This window comes from Stegostoma tigrinum, chromosome 6, assembly GCF_030684315.1.
Source record: "Stegostoma tigrinum isolate sSteTig4 chromosome 6, sSteTig4.hap1, whole genome shotgun sequence".
Classification (NCBI taxonomy): Eukaryota; Metazoa; Chordata; class Chondrichthyes; order Orectolobiformes; family Stegostomatidae; genus Stegostoma; species Stegostoma tigrinum.
Genome location: NC_081359.1, coordinates 67,358,374 through 67,380,026, shown reverse-complemented (window position 1 = coordinate 67,380,026; position 21,653 = coordinate 67,358,374). Strand labels below are relative to the sequence as shown.

At 39.9% G+C, this 21,653-nt stretch overlaps 1 protein-coding gene and 1 non-coding gene across 3 annotated transcripts in view; both read right to left on the bottom strand.

Annotated features, from left to right (window-relative positions):
- dync2h1 (dynein cytoplasmic 2 heavy chain 1) overlaps window positions 1–21,653 on the bottom strand; it is a 541,347-nt gene that overhangs the window by 171,823 nt on the left and 347,871 nt on the right. For both annotated transcript variants that reach the window (XM_059646623.1, XM_059646624.1), the window contains 3 exons: window positions 19,950–20,027; window positions 7,605–7,736; window positions 1,248–1,320 (listed from right to left, as the gene is read on the bottom strand). In XM_059646623.1, the coding sequence (XP_059502606.1) occupies window positions 1,248–1,320; window positions 7,605–7,736; window positions 19,950–20,027 (283 nt within the window). The remainder of the gene's footprint in view (window positions 1–1,247; window positions 1,321–7,604; window positions 7,737–19,949; window positions 20,028–21,653) is intronic.
- Window positions 14,610–14,712, bottom strand: LOC125453731 (U6 spliceosomal RNA). Its single transcript, XR_007247839.1, has one exon. It is a non-coding gene; the product is annotated as a U6 spliceosomal RNA (small nuclear RNA).

Sequence of the window (21,653 nt, the reverse complement as noted above, 5' to 3'; positions counted from 1 at the left end):
TCCACTCCTCTTCCACTCCTTACATGGCCCCATGGCCCCACACCACCTTCCCTCACAATCACAGAAGGTGTAAAACCTACCCATTTAACTCCTCCCTCCTCACGATCCAAAGCCTCAGCTACACCTTCTAAGTGAAGCAGCAATTTACCTATACTTCAATCAATCTAATCTACTGTACTTTCTGCTCTCAACGTGGTGAGATAAAGGGTACTCTGGGCATCTGCTTTGCACAATATCTACTTTTTATCTGCAAAAATGACTCTGAGCTTACAGTTGCCTGGCATTTCAGTACACCACCCTATTCTTTGGGCAATATCTCTGTTTCAGGCTTGCTGCGGTGCTTCAGCTAAGCTCAGCACAAGCTGGAAGAACTCCATCTCATTTCCAGCAACTTCTGTTTTTGTTCCTGATTTACAGCATCTGCAGTTCCTTCAGTTTTTATCATCTTGTTTCCTGCTGGGGAACCCTGCAGCCTTCACAATTCAATACCAAGGTCATCAATTGTAGGGATTCAGCACCTTCTCCTATGTCTCCCCTAACTGTCACACACCAGTCCTTGTCAGATCATAGACTGCTACCAGAAAAATTCCATTCTCAGCTACTAATAGCCCCAATTAGCAGCTACTGGCTAACCTTTATCCACACCTTTTGTCTGGTCAACTGTTGTTCTCTCTCTCTCTCTCTCTCTCTCTGAGCTTCATATCAACTTTTTGTTTACTCCTTCCCCTCTCACCACTCCATCTTTAGCACATGTACCAACCTTCTCCCAGCTACAATAAGTTGTGAAGAAGGGTCACTGCACGGGAAATGTTAGGTCTGCTTTCTCTACACAGGTGTTGGCAGAACTATGTAGTTTTTTTCGGTAATTTTTGTTTTTGTTTCAGTATTCATTTTCCTGCTTATCAAAGTCTCAATAGTCAATAAAATGCTAAAGACCGATCCAAACTGCTTTTGGAAACATTCTGAGCACAGATAACAGTAAAATAATACCTCAAAAAGAAACAACTTACATTTTAGCAATACAAAACCCACTGCAGGCCGTTGACCTTATAATGAGAAACTACAGGAAGGCAATTCAATGGGTTCTTAAAATTTAAGCCTCTGCAGTGAAATAACAACAAAATTCGGTGTAAATCAGTACTCATCTTGAAAGTATTCGTAAAAACCTCTGATAGCAACATAACTGATCCAATTTGAGAATAAATAATTACTACTGTCAAAAGCTTTCAGGCAAACATTACACTTACCAAGGGCTTTGGATGCAAAAAGAGCCATTGCACTTTGAAGTCTGTCTGGTCTTAATGCCTGAACAATCAGAACCTTTGAAGGAGAGAACATAAACAGTGATGATGTGTACAAAGATTTTGAGAGAAAGTGATGTCTGTCACCAAATTGCTTAGGAACTAGTAAGATCATTGAATGCCATTGTACGCTATGTCCAAAGCTATGACATCACTTTAACTGTTATGCACCCTCTAAATTTCTGGCCTGCTGAAAAAAAGAATCTTTCTTGAGGATAACTTAGTCTTCTGTACAACTGAACCACCCACTAAACTTTGTTCTCTTTGATTTTCTATGAAGGAAAATAGTGAATTCTATGTTCAAATTCGAGGATGTTACAGTTCACAATTGTTTCTTGAAACTCTACTTTGCCTGATTGATGTCCTACAATGAAAAAAGAACTGAAAAAATAAATGCAGAGATAGGAGGAACTGCCAATGCTGAAGAATCTGAGATAATACAATGTAGAACTGGATAAACACAACACGCCAAGCAGCATCAGAGGAGCAGGAAAGCTGACGTTTAACGTAATTTTTAATTTAAAAATTGGGGAAATAATGTTATCGCTTCCTACCATCAGTGGAGGAGGTAAAAATTACAGTTTTACTTAACTACTCTAATTATAACCTCAAGTTCTATAAATCGGTTTGTTCCACTCAACTGAAACGGACTGCACCAGATTTTCATGCCTTTATCCATAATCGAGCAGAAGGGCTTTCCCACTCTCCTGTCTGACACCTTTTTGCTGAAGCAAGATGAGAATTTGTACAGCAAAATTCATGAAGTGCTCCTGACCTTTCAAATTGTATTTTGGAGAAGTCATACAAAACTCCCACCATTTTGATGGAGTTGGGCAAGCATTTGCAAAGTACATGGCTCATGGGCCCTCAAAGAACCATGGAATATCTTTAGTCAGAAATCAGACCTTTTGATAACTATGTTTGAAAGGTACTTAGCTGAAGTATGATAATACATTTTGGCAGAACTTTCATACTTCGGGTTCAGGCGTTTGTACAGTAAGAGGTAGGAAACTATTAAATTGATTGACTTGTGCGAAAGTTTCAAATGAATTACAGTCCTTTTTTCAGTGGATAAAATCCTCTTATGTATTCTACATTGTGCAGAATCAGAAACCAATGCAGGGGACACTGTGATTTCATTTTCAGATTAATTAAATTTCATACTAATATTGACATCTGCTGCCTCTTTGAAACATTCTTTCAGTATACGCTAGGTACAGAAGCACTAAATTATATTCAGGCATACGACATTCCCTTTGGAAGAAAGTCTCTCTTAGATTTTCATAAAATGGTGATTGAAAAACAACCAATGCTTTATTACTTGACACCTCTTAATCCAAATAAGCACAAAGGCATTTGAAAAGCCACTTCAACCAAAGATAAAGTTCATAAAATCTTAAAATTGCCAATCTATCAAGACTAGCTGTCCCCTCTATAACTATGCAAACAGCCACCAGGCTGACTATATTAATCATTCTTGGAGCTCGGCAAAACATTCATAATTGAAGCCATCTGGCGAAACAAATGACCAAATGTCTGTTCATCCTGCGCTTCTATCCCTATTTGTATTATTTATCAAAATTTCAAAGAATTGTAAGTGTTATTCTATAGTTTATGAGATTTTTTTTACCTACTAAATATTCGGTGAAAAACTTGGAGGATGCACAGGGCATGGAGGATCCATTGGAGTCATGGGACATATGATGGACCATAGCAGTAGAATGTGGTGGTTGGAGAATGTGAGGTGAATGGCAGATGACTGAACAACTACATTGAGAACTAGCACAATGTAACAACAGGTTGATTTCTAACGTGTTCGCTTTGGCATTCATGCACCTTCACTGCGAATTGGACCTGATGTGGATGATGGGGTCGGTGGCTAGCCCCTGCCCGTTTATACAAGGTAAAAATACAATGTGTTGGCAGGGCCATCATGTAGCATGGATCATGGAGAAGGGAAAATTGTCAATTCTAGCCTGAAAGCAGAAAAGCCAGGCCCATATGTTTCTTTGCTAACAGAGTGGTCATTTAAATTGTGCAGTGAAAGACTTAATAACAACAAGAGTTATGAATCTCTCCCTCCTACAAGTTGAAGTCCCCACCTACTTCAAGAAGATCATCATCATCCCTGTACCTAAGAAAGCACTTGCAATGTGCCTTAATGACTAGTGTCCAGTGGCTCTGACCTTGTTAATCATGAAGTGCTTCGAAAAGCTGGTCCTGGCCCACATGTACTCTTGTCTCCCAGCCTGCCTCAATCCCTACAATTTGCCTACTGATGTAACAGGTGCACAATGGACGCCATTTCCCTCATGTTGCACTCATCCCTGGAACATCTGGACAACAAGGTCACGAATGTCAGACTCTTACTCATTGGCTACAGTTCTGCCTTCAACATCATTATCCCCTCCAAACTGATCTCAAAGCTCTGAGACTTTCGTCTTGGCTCCACCCTCTGCAACTGGATCCTCAGCTTCCTGGCCCACAGACCGCAATCAGTGAAGATAGACAACAGCACCTCCTCCACAATAACACTCAAACACTGGAGCCCCCTGATGATGCGTCCTCAGCCTCCTATCGTACTCCCTGTACACACACAACTTTGTTGTCAAATTCCGAACAAACACCATCTACAAGTTTGCTGATGACACTACCATTATAGGATGAATATCAAACAACAAGTCAGGATACAGAAAGGAGATAGAGGACGCGGTAACACGGTGCAATGAGAACAACCACTCTCTCTATGTCGTAAAAACTAAAGAACTGATTATTGTCTTCAGAAAGAAGGGAAGAGAACATGCCCCATCTACATCAATGGAGCTGAGGTTAAGAGTATGGGGACCATCCCAGGGCTGATGGTAACTGACAACCTATCCCAGGCTTCCTACATAGATGTGACAGTCAATAAGGCACAATGCCTCTTCTTCCTCAGGCAGCTCGGGAAATTTGGCATGTCCATATGGGCCCTCATCAACATTTACAGATGCACCACTGAAAGCATACTGTTCGAATGCACAACAGCCCGGTATGGCAACTGCTCTGCCCAGGACCTTAAGAAACTTAAGAAGGTTGTGTGCACAGCCCACATTATCATGCAAAATAATCTTCCATCCAAGAACTCCAATTACACAGCTCGCTGGCATGGAAAGGCTGTGAACATCAAAGACCTATCAGAACTGGTAATACTCTCCCACAACCTCTTTCGTCAGGCAGAAGATACAGAAGCTTGAACACACGCAGAAGGAGGTTCAGGAACAGCATCTTCCTGACCCTTATTTGACTGCTGGATGGATTCATTAACTTCAAATAATGCTGATCTCGCTAATGTTGAACTTGCCTAGCACTCACCCCGTGCGACCTAACCTTAGACATGGCTCTGTCTAAGACTGTTTTTCACCTATGATCTATATGTCCTTGCTTACTGTGTTTTTCCTTTACCGCTCCTAAACAAAGCTTTTTACTTAGGTACGCTTGACAATAAATAAGTCAAATCAAATTACTGAATTGTATTATGCTAATTTGTTTGACATTTTACTTGAACTGTTGGAAAGTTTAGCATTTTATTTTAAATAACAAATGTTTATACTTCCATTTGACATTTGTCAACAATACAATTCTGACTATACTTCAAAACTTCATGAGCCATGAACATTTTAGCAAATCCTCAGAAATACAAGCTGTTATATAAATACAAGGTTCTTCTTTATTTAACACAGTGCAAATAATTCCAATGCATTTTCAGCAAATAAGGTTCAACAAGCAATGATTAACCGTGTTAACTGTACAAGTACATAACAAGAGCTTTTACCAGCTTTGAAAACAAGGAAACAATAAGAGAGAAGGATTTGGGGCATTTTGGGGATGTTTTTTCAAAACAATTTGGGAAAATAATATTCACTTTTCATTTTGCTGAAAAAGTCACATTTTTTCCGATGGTTTTCCTCCTGAACTTTTAGGATATTCATAAGAACATCGATTTAAAGGAAAACAATATTTTGTACTGTATGAGAAGAGAGTGCTGATTGATTGGCAAGTGATCACTGATTGGTAAAAGCATTGTAATGGAGAATGCTCCTGGTAAATATCAATAGGCAGTTAACTGCCAAGCTTTAAGTAAAACTAAACCAGTCAGATTGACTGTGATGTTCAACACATCGCCTAAAGATTGACGAAGAAATGGCTGTCACATATTTTGTTATATTGTAACAGGCACAATGTAGGCACATATTCTTTCTGTCTGCAAAAAATTCAGCTATAATGTATACTAATATGTGTAGTTTTCGGCATGCATAAGTGCATCATAATTTGAGCATGCCAATCCCAAATTGTTGTCAGCATAATTCTAAGCACATTTAGGATTATGTAGAGATGTTGTACATGTCACACCAATGAATAATCTGGATTGTGAACTTTAGTGCTGTGCCATGCTAAGTATGTAGGTGATATGACCCAAATGCTGGTGCACAATATCAAATAATATGTCCTTTTGTCTGTTTGCAACAGGTTATATACTGACTACACCCAACCAACCCAATCTAGAAAACACAATTTCCAACATTCTGTGATTCTAGATCAGGATGGTGGCTTTCTTTTCCTGAGCTATATTAGTGAGTCAAACAGGACTTGCAACTACAATTTCATGATTATCATTACTCAGACTAGTTTTTTTTTCAGATTTATTAATGAAATTCTCTAATCTTCCACACTGGAATTTGAGACCACGCTCCTGGGGCATTTGTCCCAGTATTTAGATCAATAAACCAGTAACATTACCTCTATGATAATGGGAACTACAAATGCTGTAGAATCCAAGATAACAAAGTGTGAAGCTGGATGAACACAGCAGGCCAAGCAGCATCTCAGGAGCATAAAAGCTGACATTTCAGGCCTAGACCCTTCATCAGAGAGGGGGATGGGGACAGGGAACTGGAGTAAATAGGGAGAGAGGGGGAGGCGGACCAAAGATGGAGAGAAAAGAAGATAGGTGGAGAGGAGAGTATAGGTGGGGAGGTAGGGAGGGGATAGGTCTGTTCAGGGAAGACGGACAGGTCAAGGAGGCGGGATGAGGTGGTAGGTAGGAAATGGAGGTGCGGCTTGAGGTGGGAGGAAGGGATGGGTGAGAGGAAGAACAGGTTAGGGAAGCGGACACAGGCTGGGCTGGTTTTGGGACGCAGTGGGGGGAGGGGAAGAATTGGACTGGTTTTGGGATGCAGTTGGGGAAGGGGAGATTTTGAAGCTTGTGAAGTCCACATTGATACCATTGGGCTGCAGGGTTCCCAAGCGGAATATGAGTTGCTGTTCCTGCAACCTTCGGGTGGCATCATTGTGGCACTGCAGAAGGCCCATGATGGACATGTCGTCTGAGGAATGGGAGGGGGAGTTAAAATGGCTCGCGACTGGGAGGTGCAGTTGTTTGTTGCGAACCGAGCGGAGGTGTTCTGCAAAGCGGTCCCCAAGCCTCCGCTTGGTTTCCCCAATGTAGAGGAAGCCACACCAGGTACAATAGATACAGTATACCACATTGACAGATGTGCAGGTGAACATCTGCTTGACATAGAAAATCATCTTGGGGCCTGGGATAGGGGTGACGGAGGAGGTGTGGGGGCAAGCGTAGCACTTCCTGCAGTTGCAGGAGAAGGTCCCGGGTGTGGTGTCCTCCGACACTTCCACCATCTACAATCCGACCCCACCACCCAAGCCATTTTTCCATCCCCACCGTTGTCTGCCTTCCAGAGAGACCATTCTCTCCACGACTCCCTTGTCTGCTCCACACTCCCCTCCAACCCCACCACAGCCAGCCCGAAACGTCAGCTTTTGTGCTCCTGAGATGCTGCTTGGCCTGCTGTTTTCATCCAGCTCCACACTTTGTTATCTTGAACATTACCTCTATGTCACTTTCACTTGAATTTCCTTTGAGCATAACTCTTCAATGAGTGCATGGGATCATTATATTTAACCATACTTTCTCAGCTCTGCCTTTACACTTGTTTTGGTCAAGATGAGCATTCATAATATCAATAATTATTTACCCAATATCCTATGGATTTCATTAAATGACGTAAAAATATACATTATTGCAAAACATACATATATACAAATATACATTTGAAAAATGTATAACAAATTGGAGTTCAAGAGGTTAACTAAAGCATCTGGTTAATTGTTTTAATTATTATTTCCCGCTTATGCAATGTAAATAAGGAAATCACTATTCCCATCACTCGGTTCTTTACACATTTTTTTTAAAGAATTGATATCTTTCTGTTTTATAATTACTCATAAAATACTGAGCTAACACACCTGTTGAAAGAGTGAGATTCTTCTTGCAATTGATGCCGGGATGTCTTGTTCACAGGTTGAACTTTGAGAGAAAGTGAGCCAAAGGTCTATATCTTCTAAACAGAGCATCTGATACAATGCTGGAAAGGTGGTCTGGAAAACGAATAGACTCTTTAACTTCTGAAATAATTCAAAAAGTGGCTTAACAAAACTATGCTGGGTAAAAGTCGTTCTTATTGCAGTCTTGCCAGAAAGAATATCAATTATTTTCAGAATTAAAACTCCAATAGCAAATAGTTTTGATATCATATTGGGAGGAACATGTGCCAACTTTAAAAAAATATTTGACATGGTGCAGAAACTAGGTGATTGCAAGAAATAATGAAACAAAATGGATATTGTGGACGCCATTGTGATACCAAAACCCATTATTAGTAGGATCTTTCCACTAAGAATCTCTATATTAAAATGTATACATTTACAATTTAATGACTGTCTGGCATTATCCTGAAACAGAAATAATAGTTCTACCACCTTCTATTTTAGCCAAAATCTGAAGAATTATGATGCACAGATCCAGTTAGAGTTAAATAAATTTGAACTGAGAACAGTAGAATAGGACCAGAATTTTCACTTGTCTAAGATTGAATGTAGTTTCTTTAACCTGCAACAGCAGCAATTCTCTGATTTGCATCATTGCAAGTTGACTTGAAAAAATAATTCATGTGATCTTTGGAGCATAAAAATGAAGCTAATTTCAAAAATGCGTTTTACTCAAATGTCTACCGACATCACTGGCATCACAACTAGCCACTGTCAGAAATGGTAGAGGCCAAGTCAGTAAAGGTGTTTGTTTTTTGCAATGCTGTTCTTTTGTTGTCCAATGTACCTAAATTAGATGCATCTAGGTGGAATATGTTTACTACAATGAAAAGAAAATGATGCATCAATAAAAGTATTGAAGTTGACATTGTACTGACATGGATGATTTAGCATGGATAGGGAAGGTGAACTTCACATTTTAGTTAGTGTTTCTCAAAGGCTTCCAAAGTGGGTCACTTTGTTTGCCTTTCTATAACAGCACACACCCACAGCTTAAATTCAATGCTTGAGTGAGTGGATAAACAGTAAATATTTAAACTATGAGGTCTGATAACGAAATTCAGACTACACAAATTGTGCAGTTTCCAACTCGATAGTTAAAGCTAACAGATAACAGCACAAAGCCAGAAGAGGGAAAACCAAGTCGTGGAATGGAAACTTTTCAAAGGTTTCTTATGACCCAGAAGGGGTTATCCTGGACTAACAAGGAAATCTTTGCCCTGAACCTACCAGACAACCAACTATCCTCTGCTCTCTTTAGGGCAATAATTGGGCCAGCCAGACTTTATGCCTGATTTATTATTCATCTATACCACCTGGCCAAGTTCAGTCTCTCTATTTTCAGCTGGAAGACAGATCTGAACTTCTTAATGATACTCAGCATTTAAATTGTCCACAGTGAGGAGCTTGGGATGTTTCCAGAAAAATAACACGCTCCTCCCTACAAGTGAAGCCCAGGTTAAAATCAAGGCTCAGGCATCAATTTTGAAAATCCAAATAAACCACAATAGGTATGATGTACGGCTCTATCTGTTCAACACTACTCCATGAACAGCATAGACAGAGAGGAATTTTAATAGTAAAAAGCAAGATGAACCAGTTCTCTTTCACTGTCAAAAATTAATGTTAAGGAAGGAAAGGACTAGCTGTATGTAAAAATTAAGTTGATAGCTTTTTTTCTACTATAGTTTTGTGTATGCAAGACATTTTTCCTTAAAAATATAACTTGGGCACCATTTGCATTATGAAAATGCATAATATTTTGAACTTAGAATAAAGGCTTGAGATAATGCATTAATAAGAAATGCCATGTAAAGGCATAATGTAAATTCAAAATCCCAAAATTAATCACTGGAGCACTGCTGTTCAATCCACACTTAAGGATATGGGTAAAGAATCCGACAATGATGATATGAAGTTTCAGTCAATTTCATGTAACTTAACCACTCAGAACAGGAAGGGAATGTAACTAAAATAAAACCTCTGCTGGTCACTGAAATTTTTTTCACATGGTTGCACAGTAATGTTGGGCAACAACTAAGAACGAATGAATGATTAAGAATGACTATGAATAGATTAATAATAGATGAATGTGGAAGCTTTGGAGAAGGTGCAGAAGAGGTTTACCAGGATGCTGCCAGGATTAGAAGGCACGAGCTATAACGAGAGGCTAAGAAACCTCAGATTTTATTCTCTTGAGTGGCCGAGGCTAAGGAGAGACTTGATAGAAATCTATAAAATTATGAGATGTATAGATAGAGTTGACAGTCAAATTTTTTTTTCCCCAGAGTTGAAATGTCTAATCCTAGGAGGCAGGCATTTAAAGTGACAGGGGAAAAGTTCAAAGGAGATGTGACGGGTAAGATATTTTTACATAGAATGGTAGGAATCTGGAACACACTGTCAGGAGTGGTGGTTGAGGCAGATATGATAACGGTATTTAAGGGGTTTTTAGACAAGCATGTGAGATGCAAGAAATGTAGATATATGGACTAAGGGCAGGCAGAAGGGCAGGGTTAGTTTCATTTGGCATCATGTTTGACACAATATTGTGGGCTGAATGGCCCGTTCCTATATTGTACTGATCGATGTCCTATGTTCTATAAAAGAAATGGTGACAAATAGTCTGGTGCTCTTCCACATTACCCCACCTCCCCAGTCCAGCACACATCTTCTCCTGCTTGCTGAATTTTTGAAAGAATCAAATCACATGAGAAGCTTCACTTTGAACTGCAGACCTCAGTGTTAGATGCAGTTGGCAAGTTGGGCAGCTTTATTCCTTTATCCATACTTAATATTCTTATTAAGCACTAGTGCTGGAATCTAATGCTATGTATGGAAACTGGAAATATTAAATTTGCAAAATCATAAAAATCTGCCATATGTTATGAAAGATTTTACTGCAGTAAAATACCTATATACTTCAGCTTTTCTTGAAGAGAATGTTCCTCAAGCAGCATATTCTGACCCATATGAGAGGATTAGGATGTTAAATGATTGGTGTCAGTTTATATTGTGCATTGGTATCAAAGCAAGACTATATATTTCCACTGTACCATTCATATTCACAGGATGTTCCAAAAGTACTTTACAGGCAAGTAAGTGATTTTGAAATGCAGTCACTGCTGTAGGAAATTCCACAGCTAATTTGTGCATAGCAAACTCCCACAGCCAGCGAGGTGACAATGGTCAGATAAAACCCCATTTTTGTACTGATGTGGAGCAAAAGATAAATAAACGCACTGAAACCGTGGGGATCACTCCATGTGATTTTTTTGAAATTCTGTCACCAGATCTTGGGTCTCAGTTTAACGTCTTATTCTGAGTGCATCATTTCTTGTGTACTACTTTGCAGTATCAGTTTTTATTGACTGTATTACAGCCACAAACCTCCGACTCGGAAGTGACAGTACTCCCATGTGAGCCACAGGTGACATTCACTAAGCTGCACGTAGCTCTAATATTGAGCGTGTTGACAATTATGATGCTTACTGTGAACAAATATTCATGGTATTTTGCACAAAATTGTAAATGCTTCTTTCATAAACATATTTATGATATTTCCATGTCCGACTCATTGAGAAAGATTTGTAATTTTAAATTAACTAATGCATTCAAAGTTTGCCTCGGTTGTCTCAGGTTCAGGAGTGAAGCCATTTGATGATTAGTGTTCAAGATAAGTAGGATACTAATAATACAAACTTAGCATAAAGAACATAATCTCAGCATTCCCAGTTTCTTAAACTTAATTCCAGTGGACATGGGTATGCTACCACTGTGCCTAATTAAATACCACGCCTCATGCCTCCCATCTTTCCATTTCTAGGAGACATGATTTCCACAGAACTGAAATCTTGGTTTACATAGAAAGCTTTCATGATGTATTGGCTACAATCCAAAAGCCTAATTCTTTTACAAATGACTCATGTATTTTATACCAGTGATAATGGGAACTGCAGATGCTGGAGAATCCAAGATAACAAAGTGTGGAGCTGGATGAACAGAGCAGGCCAAGCAGCATCTCAGGTGCACAAAAGCTGACGTTTCGGGCCTAGACCCTTCATCAGAGAGGGTCAGCTTTTGTGCTCCTGAGATGCTGCTTGGCCTGCTCTGTTCATCCAGCTCCACACTTTGTTATCATGTTTTTTATACAGCTGCTTTGAAGTACCTTCTGGCCAACTTATGGAGTCTCATTGTCTATTGAATGGGTTCCAACAGTTATTTATACAGAGCTCTTTCCATAAAATGGATATGGGTAAGGCTGTGAAGCAAGTGAGCATGGTGTGAGGGATGGGGTTTAAAGTCAATACATTCAATGGTACACAACTAATATGAATAAAACAAGGATTAGCTCAACTGATTAAGTACATAAAACATCCAATTTGTTGGCAAAAATGCTCTTGCTGCTGCTTAAGAGGGGTGAAAAGTAATTACAAAGGACAGTGTTGTTCATCCGATAGCTGTAGAGTTTGTGATGGGGCTCGGCAATGGGGTGTTTGATTTTCTGATGTTTATAGTTGGAGGAAATTGATGATCAACCTTGAATGGATTTATCACAATCACAGTTGACACTGACAGACACTGTAGGGTCAAGAGCAGTCATGCAGGGGTAAAGCTGGAGGGTGTCAACACATGCCAAACCTATCTTCTTATCTTCAGATAATGTTGCTAAAATGCAACATATGGATGAGAAAGATGAGGAGATCAAGGATAGATCTTGGGACATTTCCAGAGATTGTAAAGTAGACAGGAAGAAAGGAGGCATTTTAACCATTTTTCTCCGTCCACAGATGAGGTGAGCACTTGCTCTAATTTCTAACAAATGAGCAACAAAAAAATGAAGTGATATCATCTGACAAATACAGTGTCAAACTACTTCATAATAATAATAAAAAATCTAAAAGCAAGCAAAACTTTGCGAAATCCAGAATAAAATCCAACTACATGAGGTGACTCAGACAGTAAAACAGAACTAAAACAAAGTCACTGGAAAAGCTCAGCAGGTCTGGCAGCATCTGTGAAGGAAAAAAACAGAGTTAACATTTCGGTTCCAGCGACCCTTCTTCAGAACTGATGGTGTCTGGGAAAATATCAGTTTATATGCATAAAGTAGGGAGGTGGATTGAGTAGGGAGTAAACAATAGGATAGAGCCCAAAGAGAAAGAAAGACAGATGGACAGACAAATGATCAAGTTGGGAGGGTGAGTAGTTGTTAATGGGGACTATTAGTGAAGAACAACAGGTGATATGTTATGGCAGGCTATGTAGTAACAAGGCCTGGTGTGTGGGGTAGAGGGCTGGGACATGGGTGAGTTTAGGCCCTAAAGTTATTGAACTCGATATTGAGTCTGGAGGGCTGGAGGGTCCCCAAGCGGAAAATGAGGTGTTGTTCTTCCAGCTTGCGTTGAGCTTCAGTGGAACACCACAGTAAGCAGGAGACAGAGATGTTGGCCAGGGAACAGGGTGATATGTTAAAGTGGCAGCAACAGGTAATTCAGCATCTGTGGGGAGTTAATGTTAAATATAAATACTGCAGCATTACTTAAATATAGAGGAGATGAATTTATATGTATGGAGTGGGGAGGCCTAATTTAGTAATGTAAACATGGATGCTGATCTTGCTTGTTTGCTATTTTCAGACAATGAATAAAAACAAAACAGGCAGACATATTGAGAATGGCTCTCCACTGTAAATATAAAAGCATCAGAACAATACAGAGATAGTTAACAAGTCTAATTCAACTAGGTTTTCCTTAACTAACATAACAACTAACATAAAAATAAAGATAAACACTTATTGCTTGTGCTGAACTCAATGATGTAAATTTCGCGTAACATATAAACAAAACAGTCCTTTGGATGGAATTTAATAAAACTGATGTAGGTTCAGCCACTATAAGATAATAAAATGTGAGGCTGGATGAACACAGCAGGCCCAGCAGCATCTCAGGAGCACAAAAGCTGACGTTTCGGGCCTAGACCCTTCATCAGAGATCAATATGACTAGGCCCGAAACGTCAGCTTTTGTGCTCCTGAGATGCTGCTGGGCCTGCTGTGTTCATCCAGCCTCACATTTTATTATCTTGGATTCTCCAGCATCTGCAGTTCCCATTATCACTAGGTTCAGCCACTAGTTTGTGAACCAGTTGGAAATCTGCATTGTTTCTGAAGAAGACATAATTGAGTGCTTTTCTTATCTGGCTAGTTCAGGACTTCCACAGGATTCAGGATCCTAGAGAATGAAATTCTATCCGTTGAAAGTTGCCAGCTAATCAAAGGCCAAGAGTGCTGAGGGCAGGAAAATGCAATGCTCACCAAGGGACGCAGGCACACAAAAGGGAGGACATGATGTGTATTACAAACAGGCTTCATAGGAGAGGGAGGGCAGAAAGATCAGAGACAATGACACATGCTTACAGCATCCACAACCCCAGCCAAAAGCCACACTCCTACCTGATGCCAGGTCTTTTAATATGGCACTAAGTCCCTTTAAAAAAAGGGAACCCCAACCATAGAAGGTCACGGACAAGCTCACTAAATTCCATTTTTTGACTTAACCTATTTTCCTAATCAACCTGTTCAAAGATATTATTACAAACCTCAGAACAGGTGGGACTTGAACGCAGGTCTCTCAGGTCAGGAGTAGGGACACTACCTCATTGCTACAACACACATTCCTCCTAAATATGGAATGTAGAATGATTGAGACCAGGTAGGCCTCATTGACTTTGAGGGGTTTTTTTTGATTGAGATTGTCAACCTGGGCCAAGCAGGAAAGCCTTGACTGACCAATATGACCAGCCAATATGACCAGGAGATTAGAACCTCCTCAGTTGAGGACGGATTCCGAGCTGGTTGGTCACAGGCAGTGAGCTGCACTAGTAAAGAAAGGGTAACTTGGTGATGGGACCCAACCTCTGTGAAGTTATTTCAGAATGCTTCACGAATTTGCATATTATCCTTGTGCAGGGGCCATGTTAGTCATCTCTGTATTATTCCGATTTCAGTATTTCAGCTGCCAAAGCCAGCACCCCACTAAATTCCTGTGAGCTTACAGATAATTGGTATCAATTAGTTCAGTAATGAGTCTAATTGACAACTTGTCATGAACATGTACAGTTTCCCATTAACCTATTGCGGAGCGACTGCCATGTGTGTTCTCCTGTGATTAATTGGGCCCTGCCACCATGCTCCCCACATCATGGCTGCTTTAAATGCAGCCCTTAGAAACACAAATTTTATAGACGTATTTGATGTCAACTATGAGAGTGAAAGTCGGCAGGCCACTAAATCATGGGAGTCATTACAGCCTTGTCCAATCCATAAACAAATATCGCCTGCATGTGGATCGAATTTTTCTTTTCTAATCGCAAACATGAATGCCAATTGCAGGATAACTATCAGCCTGTCGGTGATCAGCTAACTCAACACAGATGAGGGATTAAATTTGGGATGGTCTCGGTTTGCAGAGCTCAGCTACTCTGACTTACTTAATCATGATGAAGCATTTAAAGGGATTTGCTTACGGGTAAGACGTATAAATAAATTTGCTGTGCTAAGATTCAACTGATAGTGAATGCCTCGGAAAAATAATTGAACATTTTTAACATTCCAAGGTCAAATTAACCTTTTCATTCTGAATCAGAAAGTGGTGGTAAATACATTTTATTTGCCTGAAATAGGTCACTCATCAAAATGAAAACAATACTATATAAAAAGAGGAAGTTTTAACTTCACATGAAAGCACTTGGCACATTTCTAAGCCTTGTCCGGATCTTAACCTTAACATGGAAATCTTCAAGCGTTTAAAAACCTTAGAGGAACATTCAAGAATTTTCTGGATAATAACATACAAAATGGTTGCTTGGTAGCACAAAATTGGAGTATTGTTGAAAAGTGAAACTTGTTGCCGAAGTTTTCAGTCTTGCACTCATCAGAAAAATGCAAGAATGCAAAGTTTTAAACAAAATAATCAGGAGAAAAGGGTGGGACCAGTTGGAAGTTGACTCTGATTGATTGTGGTGTTATTATGGAGAAACATATTGGGTAATTTAGGTGCCCAAGCTCATACCTCCATTTGATGGCACTTCTGCTGCACATTGTTCAGCATGTACAGTGATGATTCAAGATCTCTTTGCTGGGACATAATGGAGAGTTCTACATTATTGAAAAGCCTAAATCGCTTTGTGGTGCAGATTCAAAAGGCCGAATGGTCTACTCCCTGTTCCTATTTTCTAAGTTTCATCTTTCAAAGGCTAATGGCCAGTGGTATGGTACATCTGATGGCAACATGGCTGCTAATGTAACTGCTCTATACCTCAGAATCTGGGTTCCGAAAGGGGCATTATTATTGTACAATGAAAGCGACTTCAGATCTGCACTGGTGGTTAAAATTGATGAAGGAGTTGTAGTCTCCTTAGTATAACGAAGCCACGGCAGCAGCACAGAAATCTTGTGCACACATGAAGAAAGACCAAATTATCCTCATCGACCTCCTACATGTAGAATGAGTGAAATGATTTCTTGTTGAACTTCAGAGTTAACACCTTCATTGCCTGTGACCAGTGGTGTGCCACAAGGATCAGTGCTGGGTCCACTGGTTCTTGTCATTAATATAAATGATTTGGATGAGAATATAAGAGGTAAAGTGAGTAACTTTGCAGATGACATTAACATGGGTGGTGTAGTGGACAGTAAAAAAGATTATCTCAGAGTACAACAGGATCTTAATCGGATGGGCTAATGGGCCGAAGGGTGGTAGATGGAGTTTAATTTAGATAAATATGAGGTGTTGCATTTTGGTAAGGCAAATCTGGGCAGGACTTGTACACTTGATGGTAGGGCCCTGGGAAGTGGTGCCAAACAAAGAGACTTAGCGGTACAGGTGATAGTTAATTGAAAGTGGAGTTGCAGTGGACAGGGTGGTGAAGGAGGTGTTTGGCACGATTGCATTCATTGATCAGAACACTGAGCATTGAAGTTGGGTGTCATATTGCAGCTGTTGAGGCCACTTTTGGAATATTGCATACAGTTCTGGCCGGCCTTTTATAGGGAGGATGCTGATAAACTTGAGAGGGTGCAATAAAGATTTACAAGGATATTGCTGTAACTGGAGATTGAACTACATGGAGAAACTGAACAGGTTGGGGCTTTTTTCCCTGGACATCGGAGATTTTATAGAAGTTTATTAAAATCATGAGGGGCATGGATAGGGTGAATAACCAAGGTCTTTTTCCTAGCGTGGGGCAGTCACTAACTTGAGGAAGTTGCCAAAATGATTTACGAGGACAGAGCAGTAGATATTGTCTTGATGGCTTTGGTAAAGCCTTTGGCAAGATTCTGCATGGTAGACTAATTAGTAAAGTTAGGTCACATGGGATTCAGGGTGAGCTTGCCAATTGGACACACAACTGGCTTAATGGCAGGAAATGGAGTAATATTGGAGGGTTGCTTTTCGGACTGGAGGCCTGTGACAGTGGTGATCCAGAGGGATCAGTTCTGGGCCACCTTTTGTTTGTCATTGAGATAAATGAGTTGGATGAAAATAAAGACGGCAGGGTTAGTAAGTTTGCAGATGGCACCAAAATTAGTGGCATTGCAGACAGTGAAGGAGGTCTTATAAGGTTACAAAGTGATCTTGATCAAATGGGTCGATGGGCTGAAAAATGACAGGAAGAGTTCAATCTGGATAAATGCAAGGTACTACATTTTGGTGCACAAACAAGGGTTGGGCTTATACAATTAATGGTAAGGCCTTGGACAGTATTGTAGAACAGAGAGACCTAGGGGTGCAGGTACATAATTTTTTAAAGTTTGTGTCACAGATAGACTGAATGGTTAAAAAGGTGTTTGGCATGGTCGCCTTCATTGCTCAATCCCGTGAGTATAGGAGTTAGGATATTATGTAGAGGACATTGGTGAGGCCTCTTCTGGAATACCATGTCCAGTTCTAGTCACCCAGTTATAGGAAGGATATAATTAAGCTGGAGAGGGTTCCGAAGACCTTTACCAGAATGTTGTCACGTATGGAAAGTTTGAGTTATAAAGAAAGGCTGGGTAGGCTGAGATTTTTTCACTGGAACGTAGGACGTTGAGAGGTGACCCGATTGAAGTTCATAAAATAATGAAAGATATAGATAGAGTTGATGGTAGTTGCCTTTTCTCTAAGATGGGGAATTTCAAGACTAGGGGGCTCATTTCTAAGACAAGAGGAGAAGTATTTTAAAAAGACACAAGAGGCAATTTTTTTTTTACACAGAGGGTGGTCCGCGTGTGGAATGCACTTCCTGAGTAGGTGGTGGATGCAGGTAAAATTACAATGTTTAGAAGACATTTGGATGGATACATTAACAGGAAAGGTTTGGAGGAATATGGGCCAGAAGCAGAAAAGTGGGACTAGTTCAGTTTGGGATTTTGTTTGGCATGGATTCGTTGGACTGAAAGGTCTGTTTCTTTGCTATATGACTCTATGACTAGAGGACAAAGGTTTAATGTCAGAGGGGAAGGATTTAAAAAGAATCTGAGGGTGGGCTTTTTTCACACAGAGGTTAGATGAGTGTCTGGAATGAGCCTCCAGAGGAAATTACAGAGGCAGGTATAATTACAACATTCAAAAGGCACCTGGACAGGGTGTAGAGGGATATGGGCCAAATGTTGGCAAATGGTACTCGATGAGATGGGACGTCTGGTCGGTGAGGAAGAGTTGGGCCAAAGGGTCAGGTTCCATGCTGTATGATTCCATGACATATATAAAATGGGAACAATCTATAATACCCTGAACCTGAGAGAAGCCTGAAGTTTGGATGAAGACCATGGTCTTCTGTATTTGAGATGCCAAATCCAAAGGGAAAAATAAGCAAACAGGGTACCTGGCACTGCTTAAAACAAGCTGCATGCTGCTGGATGGTCTCCTGATGAGCTTTGAAACGGGACTGGGATACTGATGTTTAGAGCAAAGATTACTTTCACAACCATAAGTAGAATATGTGTGGTTTTAGTCACTGTATCACATGACATATGCCTACGACAATCTCGTAGCTCAACCAAAGTCACCTTTGGCATTGATTTTCCATCAGGTTAAGGCAGTATGTTGGACGTTTACAGACTACGCCCGCTCCACCCCCACCCCTCGCCCAAACTCCCCCCACCCTCCTCACAGGCACACTCGCACACCTTCTCTTCCCTCTTCTCCTTTCTGTGGTTTATGTCAAAGCCTCTTGCTCCAGATCTTCTGACCTCCCTCTGGGTTCTGATGGTCAAGTTGGCTGCCTTCAAAAATGTTAGTATGCAATGTGATCCTGCCATCTTTGATATTCCTCAGAAGAGAAACAGTGTGACCTTCAAGCATAAAGTCTTCTTTGCACCTGAGTGCAATAATCATTCAGGGCAACAAAAAGTTGCTCTGGTGGACTAGCAGCCCCCTTCCCCCAACACTAAGAAAGTGAGATGGCAATGTAGTTAATGAATTTCAAAGCAATAATTACAAACTTGATTATAATTGTATCAGGGTATCTCAGTTCTCTAAAGCAGTATCTTTGCTATCTAAAATAAATACTCCTCAGGTCAGACCTGTTGTGACCTGATCTGCTATACCCGATCCAAGTTCTAGACAGCAAGGATTCCAAAATCCAATTAAACTGGGGGCATCTGCATGTTTAAATGGCCATGTATAAAACCTGGCCCACCTACATAAAAATGCGAAATGTCATATTTCAAGGCATGATTTTGTATTTCTAACATCTTCTGTCATTTTTGCCACTCTGCTCTCCATCATGGTGAAAACCCGGTGGCGTCCATTTGAAAGAAATAGGAAAATCCTATTCCTCCCAGTTGATGGGTCCATAAATAGATTTAGTGAAGAGTTAGGAGATTTAGAAAGGATTTGAGGGAAATATTTTGTGGAATTTGTATCGAATTAACTGCCTAAAATGGTGATAAAGGAAGAACTCCTCATAGTACTTAAAATATAGGGATATGCCTTTGAACACTGTTACCTACACGGCTACAGATCAAGAGCTGAAAAGTGGGATTAATTTAGAGGGCTCCTTGTCAGCTGGCACAGACATGATGGGTTCAACTACCTCCACCTACGTTGTCAATTTATTTTGCAGCAAGCAAACAGAAGTCACAGATTTCTAAACTACTTACATCACAGATTTCTAAACTACTTACATCTTTTTCTAAATGGAACATGTTTTTAAAGCTCAAGACTATCTCTGCAAGATATCACACAAGTTCAATCTGATTTGACAACTTCAAATGTACCTTTAAGAGGGCTACTCCTCCAACCCTCTCTTGGTCAATCCAAGATGGAATTGATTCCCGTATGGATTTCTGATTATCCTAAAAGCAGGAACAATCAAATGTCAACACAAACATATGTTGGAAAACTGGTATTTGTTATATTTTATAAAATCAAATGCCATTAAACAATCATTAGAACTTACAGCACAGAATGAGGCCTTCTGGTCATGTATGTCTGTGCTAGCTGTTTGAAAAAAATCAGTTGTGACTGTTTTGAATTACCCCGTGAATTCTTTATCTACATGCAAGTGTCCTACTCCCCTTCAAAATTATTTATGGAATCAGCTTCCAATACTTTTTTTAAATAAAGTGATCCAGATCCATCAACTTAAGAAAAACATTTCTCCTCATTTCCAATCTATGGATTTTTTGCTGTGATTTTAAATCAATGACCTGGTGATTGACTCACTCACCAGTGGGAACACTTTTGTTTCTCTAATCTATCAGAATTGCAATCATTTTGCAAATTGCTACAGGCCAATTATTACCTTTTTCTATTTTCAGTCCTAACTTTTGTATTCTCCCTCTATTTCTTATTCCTGCTAACAGCGGTAAACCTCCTCTGTACCCCCTTTAAGGCCTTTGCGTTGTTCATAAAGTGTAGTGTCCAAAATAATCCAGTTGACACCTAAACACTTAATTATAAAGTTCTGGTGTCATCATGGTTTTTGTATTCTATGCCTCCATGTATAAAGCTTTTCAGTCAGTCTGCCATCTTACCTACATTTTTCAGAATATGTTATTTATCATATCATGATTTCTTATTTTAAAACATTTTTGAAACAGGTTTCTGGATCAACCCTTGGCCTCAAGAAGCAGCTTAAGAAAGTAGAAGGGAGAGAATGGGACATCTTTGTACCAAATAATTCCATAGTTTACCACAACTGCAAATGCATCCCACAATTCCAGAGTCTGAATCCTAATATCACTCAGCCATTTACCCAGCAAATTACAGCAGGCTTAATAGCAAAGGTCTGCTGTAGGAACATCCTGCTAGTCAAGATGGAACTGTAATTCGACAGGTTTTCTGAATCAATCTTTTAAGTATATCAACTTGAATGTTGCTACATATCAAAACATATCAAAAATTCTAAACTGTACATGCACTTTGCACAATAAAAATGCACTTCTTATTAGCATTTCTAAGTCACATCATTTATTCTTGTTAGAAATTCCAATCTTTGTAAATATGTCACACTGTTACTACAACCTCGTGCATTGAAGTGCACATTTTACATTTCCCACCCAGTTCGTCTGCAAAGCAGAGAAAACACCCTGCTTCCCAAATTTCTCAAACATGTTGTATTTATTTATTAACAAGAACATTAAGTGAAATAGTGACAAATAAAGGAAGAATTTATGATTAAAATGAGAACTATTTTCCATCCACACCTCTAGGGGCAATCGTCCCAATCCTCCTTACCCCAATTCACCCCACAATTATTTGGCCTTAGCTCTATCATATGAGATAATATGGGAGGTAGGTTTTTTACTAAGGAAAATATATCTAGTTTTGCATAGAACGTGTTGATGAAAAAGTATGGTTCTGAAGGACCATTTTCACTCCTAAATGAACAAATGAATATGGTCAGGTCTATGATAATAAAATGTGAGGCTGGATGAACACAGCAGGCCAAGCAGCATCTCAGGATCACAAAAGCTGAC